General features: G+C 42.1%; 1 protein-coding gene across 1 annotated transcript; it reads right to left on the reverse strand.

Annotated features, from left to right (window-relative positions):
* Positions 1-1,346: 1,346 nt before the first annotated feature.
* Positions 1,347-8,208, reverse strand: LOC132407319 (lipocalin-like). The gene is made up of 6 exons (XM_059993654.1): positions 8,053-8,208; positions 6,825-6,967; positions 5,740-5,810; positions 4,022-4,132; positions 3,342-3,445; positions 1,347-1,757 (listed from the first exon to the last, which is right to left on the reverse strand). The coding sequence occupies exons 1-6, from the start codon at positions 8,167-8,169 to the stop codon at positions 1,710-1,712; spliced, it is 594 nt and encodes a 197-aa protein (XP_059849637.1). The 5' UTR covers positions 8,170-8,208; the 3' UTR covers positions 1,347-1,709.
* Positions 8,209-8,512: the final 304 nt, after the last annotated feature.

Here is an 8,512-nt window from a genome sequence, read left to right on the forward strand (position 1 = left end):
TAGTTGTTAAGTTGATGGAGAAGATCCTGAGAGGTAGGATTTATGAACATTTGGAGAAGGATAATATGATTAGGAATAGCTTTGATTGAATTTTTTGAGGATGTGACTAAACACATTGATGAAGGTAGAGCAGTAGATGTAGTGTATATGGATTTTAGAAAGGCATTTGATAAGGTACCCCATGCAAGGCTTATTGAGAAAGTAAGGAGGCATGGGATCCAAGGGGACATTATTTGTGGATCCAGAAAAGGCTTGCCCACAGAAGGCAAAGAGTGGTTGTAGACTGGTCATATTCTGCATGAAGGCTGGTGACCAGTTGTGTGCCTCAGGAATCTGTTCTGGGACCCCTACTCTTTGTGATTTTTATAAATGACCTGGATGAGGAAGTGGAGGGATGGGTTAGTAAATTTCCTGATGACTCAAAGATTGGGGTTGTTGTTCCTAGCGTGGAGGGCTGTCAGAGGTTACAACAGGACATTGATAGGATGCAAAACTGGGCTGAGAAGTGGCAGATGGAGTTTAACCCAGATAAGTGTGAAGTGGTTAATTTTGGTAGGTCAAATATGATGGTAGAATATAGTATTAATGGTAAGACTCTTGGCAGTGTGGAGGATCAGAGGGATCTTGGGGTCCGAGTCCAAAGGACACTCAAAGCTGCTGCGCAGGTTGACTCTGTGGTTAAGAAGGCATACGATGCATTGGCCTTCATCAATCATGGGATTGAGTTTAAGAGCTGAGAGGTAATGTTGCAGCTATATCACACCCTGGTCAGACCCCACTTGGAGTACTGTGCTCAGTTCTGGTCGCCTCACTACAGGAAGAATGTGGAATCCATAGAAAGGGTGCAGAGGAGATTTACAAGGATGTTGCCTGGATTGGGGAGCATGCTTTATGAGAATAGGTTGAATGAACTCGGCCTTTTCTCCTTGGAGTGATGGAGGATGAGAGGTGACCTGATAGAGGTGCTCAAGATAATGAGGTATTGATCGTGTGGATAGTTAGAGGCTTTTCCCCAAGGCTGAAGTGGCTAGCATGAGATGGCATAGTTTTAAGGTGCATAGAAGTAGGTACAGAGGAGACGTCAGGGGTAAATTTTTTACGCAGAGAGTGGTGAGTGCATGGAATGGGCTGCCGGCAGCGGTGGTGGAGGCGGAAACGATAGGATCTTTTAAGAGACTCCTGAATGGCTACATGGAGCTTAGAAAAATAGAGGGCTATGGGTAAAGCCTAGCTGGTTCTAAGGCAGGGACATCCATCCACTATTAAGTTTAAAATAGATGCTTTGGAACACTGCAATATGTGATGTGCAAACACATTTAATATATACGCACACAAATAACTGGTGGTATGGTAATGTACAGAGAAATATTTTATTATGAAAGAAATACTGAATATATCCGTTTTCCTTTTGAACATCATAATTTTCACCAGCCTTTCAGTCAGCTCCATGCAGATCATTATAAATCACTGTGCTTAGAATAAAATTCTCCTTTCTCCTTTTGTCAAAACACCTCTCCAAAGTAGACATGTTCAAATCTATGTACCATATAACAGATAAGAATCTACTTATCACTTCTGATCATCACTCAGATTGGGGAAAGCAGATTTCGTTAGGGAATGGTTTTAGAACTAATGCTAAATGAATACAACTACCTGTGCTAACTTGGAATTATTACAGAAATATTTCCAAAGCTCCTCTTTTGGTGCTTTTATATTAATTTGAGGGCTTCCACTGTGTCTTCTGGGTTGCACTCGTCCTGATGGAAAGAAAGAAAAACAATGAAATTCACGTTTATGATACCACCGTCTGCTTTCGTTCTATCACAGTATACCAATAATCTAAATAATAGAATCACAAAATGTAGAATCCTTGTGGGTAGAATTAAGAAACTGCAAGAGTAAAAAGACACGATGGGTGTTATATCCAGGTCTCTGAGGAATAGCCAGGTGGTAGGGCAGAAATTACAACTGGAGATAAGATAAGGGGGATTTCATGATTTAGTTAGACTGCGACAACAAAGGTTGGCGCTGGATCCTAACGGAAAGAATTTGTAGAATGCCTACTGAATGGCCTCTTAGACCAGCTTGTGGTTGAGCACATTAGGGAAAAGGCAATTCTGAATTTGGTGTTGTATAGTGAATCAAAGTTCAAAGTTCAAAATTCAAAATAAATGTATTATCAAAATGCAAATATGTTGTCATATACAACCCGGAGATTTGTTTTTTTTTGAGGGGCATACTCAGTAAATCTAAGAACCATAATAGAATCAATGGAAGACTGCACCTAACAAGGTGGACAAACAGCCAATGTGCAAAAGACAACAAATTGTGCAAATACAAAAGAAAAGTAAATAATGAAAATAAGTAAATAAGCAATAAATATTGAGAACATGAGATGAAGAATCTGTGAAATGTGTCATCAGGTTGGGAAGAGTTCAGTGATGGGGCAAGTGAAGTTATCCCTATTGGTTGAAGAGTCTGATGGTTGAGCAATAACTGTTCTTGAACTTTAGTATTGAGAGTCCTGGGTTCAATGTCCATTTAGGAATCAGACAGAATCTGTGGAATTCATTGCCATAGATGGCTATGGAGGACAAATCAATGGGTATTTCTTTAAGGACTTGATTGGTAAGGGTGTCAATAGTTACAGGCAGAAGGCAGGAGAATAGGATTGAGGGGGAATAAATCAGCTGTGATCGAATGGCTGAACAGAATTGATATTTCAAATGGCCTAATTCAGCTCCTTGTCTTATGGTCTTTACCCACAGTATAACGTGAACCATGAACCATGCGTTTACGGATTTTAGTTCCTTTCTCTCAGATGTGCATCTGGGAAGAGCCAGGCTGCTGCATAATGAAGATTATTGGTGGAATCCCTTCAGATGCTCTCTGACTTTCAATAATTTTAGCAAAATCTCTGCCTAATTGCACTCAGTCTTATGATTGGAAAAAAAATTAGGTGTTTTAGGGAACTGAAGGGGCAGTCATTAGTCACGGAATGTTAAAAAATCAGAGTGGTTCAAGTGGCTGGGATTAGAGGAGAGTGCACGGATCTGAAAAGAGAAAGGGAGGACTTGCAAACAGATTTTCAAGACGGGGATTGGGAAACAGTGTACTGTAGGTCAGTGAAGATCGGTAGTCTGATAGTTAGGACACTGCAAATTGAGCATGGACAATACTTTTGTAGAGCTTGATTGAGGTGTCGGTTGGTATTACTGGATCAAACTATCATATAAATAACATAGACATCATATATTAATAAATACATATTATATTTATATTAATGTTAAGCTTTCAGGTTGCAAACATGATATCTGTTGGGGAAAAAATAGGAAGCTAACCTTCAATTGAGGTAGCACTATGATTCTATCCGTCTTCATGCCTGCACATTGCACCTGTTCTTCAAAGATCTTCAGCTCATTCTCCATTGCAGTTGGCTTTCGACCTGTTCATGGGTTAGATAAAATGGTTTCTGTTTCCTGGTCGTAAATCTTAAGGTGGACTATGATTTGCAGATTGCTGAAAGGAATTAGCCTTGGCACAGCTCATCTGCTGGAAGGCATATCTGACACTGGGGCTGGAGTGCCTGTGAGGACAGAGCTCAGGGGGTGGTTAACGGAGGAAGGAAGAATAGGAAGGGGAAAGGCAGGGTGGAGTTGTGATAGCTGGGCAGGGAGAGGTGGTGCCGTAAGGGAAGGGTGAAAGACGTAAAAGGGGGAAGTTGGAAGAGGAAAGGAGATATAGGTGGAGGGACCAAGACAGCAAAGAGAAAGGGGAGAAGGAAGAGGGTAGAGATGGAACCAAAGGTGTAATGGGAAGAATGGATGAAGAGCAGAGAGACAGGTGGAAGGATGGATGTATAGTAGGATTGAAGGAGCAGAGAGCCGTAAGAATGAAAATTAGAGGGGGCTGGAGGGGTGACAGGATAGGAGATAGGATAGGACCTCTGACCCACTGCATTTCTTGGCTTAGAAAATATTCTTCATTCAACATTTTCCTGAATAAGGCAACATGCACTCACCATAGAGGGAAAGTGTGTGGTACATTTTGCCTTCTCTTTTCTCCTCAATGTAGAAAAGCAAGGAATTTTGAATCTTTGTGTCGAGAATTCTGAACATCATAAATGGCATGGCTGCAAGTAAAGGAAGTAAGATTTAGTTCACCCAATTGAAATTTCCCAAGTAGGAAGCAATGTTGAAGAAAAAGTACGGAATGTGGTGCTGTTTTTACTTGGAACTTTGAACTTTTTTACTCAGATACGACTGCAGGTTAGGAATAGGAATCAAATGTACCGCGTTACTGAAAATTGATTATAGTAGTGGCACAGCACTTAGACCCTAGCATTGCTAGTCAAGAGACATGAATTCAAATCCCATCACTGCAACAATGGCATTTAAATTCAGATAATGATCTGGAACTTAAAAATTGGAATTGGCTTATTATTGTCACACGTACTGTGGTACAGTAAAAAGTTTGGCTTAAGTACTCTTTAAACAGATCAATTCATTACACAGTGCATTGAGGCAGTACAAGGTAAAACAATAAATAATGATGAACACATAACTCATTTTGCCATTAAAAAACATCGGGTTCATTAATGCCCTTTAAGGAACTATGCCGTCCTTACTGGTTGGCCCTTGACCCAGTGCAGTTGGCTGAAGTGCTCTGTGATAAGACTAGCAAGCTATTTATACCATTACTGAGATGTTTGAAGAGAGAAAATTTAGAACTAGCAGAGCACCTGGTAGTGGCCAAGGCATACAGCTCAGAAGCAGCCGATCCACTTCCATTCTGCTCAATGCTGTAAAGTCCTCATTAACACTGCAGGGCTAAGCTGGGAGAACTAGCCATCCACAAAATGCTGGAGGAGCTCAGTAGGTCAGGCAGCATCTGTGGAAAGGTCGACATTTCAGGCTGAAACCCTTCATCGTGAGTCTTAATAAAGGCTCTCGGCCTGAAACATCAACTCTTTATTCCTCTCTGTGGGTGCTGCCTGACCTGCTGAGTTCTTCAAGCATTTTGTGTGTGTTACTCTGAATTTCCAGCATCTGCAGACTCTCTTGTGTTTATGAGATGGCCATCCAGCACGTAATATAATTGACTCACGGAAGCAAGCTGTACAGATCATATTCCAGATTCCTTCGGTCGTACATGGAGATTGAACAAGTAAATTTTTGCAAAGAACAAGTATATATATTTTTTGGAAATATTTGAGCTGACTAGCCAGGTTTCCTGATATTACAATGTCCCTTAACACAGCAAGAAAAACTAGTATAATATGCTGCTTGTTTTATTAGTGTGTTGAGCTTGGTGTTCCACTTTATGTCCATACTTGTGGGCAAAGATGGGTGATTGGTGGACAACAATGTCATTGGAAATGTAGCTGATGCCAGTGAAACATCAGATACCCAGTTGACTATTGCACTTGGAGTTACCTGGTCCAATTTTTAACAGTGAAATATTATGTGGAAATGATGGCTATTGAGACCCATTGCAGAAAAGAGAACTTTGTATGATTGGTGCCCGAAAACAAAATGCTTTAGCTTCTAGACAAAAATGAGCTTAATCTGACATCATCACCTTGAATGGTAGAACTGAGTGGCTAATAATTTCCCCAAGTTTGAAAGCTCCTCTGAGTTTTATGAGTGTGATGTTTCCACCCATCCTGTTCTTGTGGCTCATCTGAACTGAGATGCTCAATCCTTTGCATTTCTGTGTACTTTTAACCTTGGTATTTACCTTCACTGGTGAAATCCACACCATTTCTCGATAAATCGTAGGCCTCCATCTCAGAGATGCATTTGTCTCCTCTAGTTGATTGGGAAAAAAAAGAATTAACGTCAAAGTGAGAACTGTTGAGTCTATTCTGTGTTGCTAGTTTATTACATCCTTTACTATTGCTATGGTAACTGTTTATCCAACACCAGCACCCACAGCCTCCCTCCCCAGGGTCAGAGCTTATATGATGGATCAGTTCATTGTTGAACGACTCCCCCCCCACCCCCCCATGTGGATCATAGCTGAGTTGCTCCAATGTTTTTGCATTCAGGTGAAGATTAGTCCTAACACCTATGTTGAACCTCTTCCCCATGACTTGCCGGCACTCCTCTCTCTATTTCCACTCCCTTCATTCATCTGCCTTTATTCATCTTCCCTCTACTCTCTTAAGTCCGGATGAAGGATTTCAAGCCAAAACATCAAATGCCCATTTCTCTCACAGACGCTGCCTGACCTGCAGAGTTCCACCAATAGATCGGTTATTTTTGCACCTGATTCCAATGTCTTTGATCTTTTGTGTCTCAATTTAAAGAGTTTGGTGAGGCAAGGGTATAGAAATAGGAAGATAGATACAGTTAGTATTTTTTTTAAAATTTAATATGACATTGAAAGAGGCTATTTGACCCATCATGTCCCTGCCAGCTCTGAGCAATCCCATCAATCCCCTTCTGCCACTGACTTCTCTGCAATCTTTTTTCACCAGCTTCTCCTGATTCTCCTTCCACTCTGCAGTAGTTAATTTATATTTTTATTTTGAGATACAACATGGTGACAGACCTTTCTGGTCCAGTGAGCTTGCGCCACCCAGTTACACCCATGAGACCAATTAACCTACTCTCTGTACGTCTTTGGAGTGTGGGAGGAAGCTGGAGCACCTGGAGGCTTATAAGGAGGTGTGCATCCTCTGCACTGGATGCCAGGTTTAAAGCCAGCTGCTAGAGCCCTGATGTAGAAGTACTACCTACTGTGCCAGTTTGTCAATAGGGATAAGGGGCTGAATGAGCTAAAGGGAAAGAAAGGGAAGGCACGGAGTCAGTTGGACTTACATCCGCATGTAGCCCTTCATCAGCATTTTGTTCTTTTGGACAACAGGAGAGTTCACAAGGTAAGCATTGTCCACTTGGCCAAACTCCTCTCGGTAGGGCTTGTACTGAGTTGCCCAGCGCAGTAAGTACCATTTGCCAGAGAACTGTTGGAGATAAAGAGGAGTAAAAATCATCATTGTAAGTGGACTTTGTGGGCGATGACCTTTCAGTGTTGTTTGTGGGCTCATGGGGCACATCATATGAGTTTGGTGACATAACCGCCGAAGGTACAAAAAAGGCTTGCATGTAGCAACCTTCTTTGATGACAACAGGTTCCAGGGTGACTACTCATCACCACCTCATTGGCAGGAGAAATCAACCAGTCAGCAAAGGAAGCCCTCTAGAGCAGAACCAGGCTACAACAACTATCTAGAGCTTTGCTGAGAGCTGGATACCCATTTCCAAAGTGATCCCAAGTCTAGCTGAATGTACTCCTGTAGGTTTCCCCATGTGACTTGCCTCCCTCCCCAATGCCCATGTCTTAGGTTGACTGATACACCCTCCCTAGTGCTCTGTCTCCTCGAGGCCAATTGGGGAGTGAAAAAGCACTTTGTTACCCATTCCAGGATCCAGGAACTCGGCCCAATAATCCTCCCCATTGCCAGCGGCAACATTTTTGTAACTAAAGGACAGAAATGCACAAGAAAAAAGAGAAAAATGTTCCATTGTCCAGCTGATTTTATTGCTGGGCACGATGCCAGAAGACTCCAAACCAACCTGCTACATCTGAAATATGGAGTGACTTCCCTGTTTTGAATCAAGGTCAAGTATTCAGGTACACACCAGGCCATTTGTACTGTGTTGGTAGAACAAGGTTCAGATTTCAGTTAGTGAACCTGAGTCAAAGTGACTCGAGCTGCAGTTCAGTGCAGTTTTAACCCATCGCCGCCTCTAAGGTGGTCACCAGTGATCCCACAGCACCATTGTAAGGAAGAGTTATCGTTGTATTCTGACTAATGTTTCAATCTTATCCCTTTTCACTGGTGACAGATCATCTGGTCATTACCCCATTGTTAGTGAGAGCAAGCTGTATCCACTTAGCCATGCTTCATACAATACAACAGCAATCATAAACCAAAAACCTCTATTGCTTGTGAAACTACATTCGGACAAACAAAGGATTTGAAAAATTTTCCGAAAATGTGAGCTATTTCCGTTTTTTGTTCAGATTGATTTATGATCGTCTTACCGTCGTACTCTTCAGATCAATCTTTTTTGGTTGGAGTATCTTGCAGTTGGAGGGAGTAGCAGTGAACGACTGAATCAGGTTGATAGCAACCAAGACCAGCACAGTGGAAGCAGCCATTGTCCTGGTTGTGAACAAACTGCAGAGAGTTAGCGGCACTGGGCTTTTTATAGGAACCTTGGCGTCTGTTGCAATCTGAGTACTGGCACAATGTTTACCCAACAGCTGCCCGGCATTTCTTACTTCATCACAGGATGATGTGTTTTCTTGGACTGATGCCATGAATACACAGTTCAGTTCATTAACCAGAAACTATCCACATGGGGGAATTGTGGAATGTTCTGCATAGCCCTGAGCTGGCCAAGTTGACATGTCTCGGCCGTTGTTCAATAGGTGACACTCTTGCCTCCGAGCTGCTAGGAAGCTGAGCACTGTTACAAGGCAGGAATGATCTGGACTCAAG

Source organism: Hypanus sabinus, chromosome 18 (genome assembly GCF_030144855.1).
Source record: "Hypanus sabinus isolate sHypSab1 chromosome 18, sHypSab1.hap1, whole genome shotgun sequence".
NCBI classification, from domain to species: Eukaryota; Metazoa; Chordata; class Chondrichthyes; order Myliobatiformes; family Dasyatidae; genus Hypanus; species Hypanus sabinus.

Bases quoted from the DNA above. Each gene is read 5' to 3' on its own strand.
- LOC132407319 (XM_059993654.1), bottom strand. From the start codon at position 8,169: ATGGCTGCTTCCACTGTGCTGGTCTTGGTTGCTATCAACCTGATTCAG. The intron at 6,968-8,052 runs GTAAGACGATCA...TATCTCCAACAG, and splicing joins TTGATCTGAAGAGTACGACG to TTCTCTGGCAAATGGTACTT. The intron at 4,133-5,739 runs GTAAATACCAAG...CTTTACTTGCAG, and splicing joins TGTGGATTTCACCAGTGAAG to CCATGCCATTTATGATGTTC.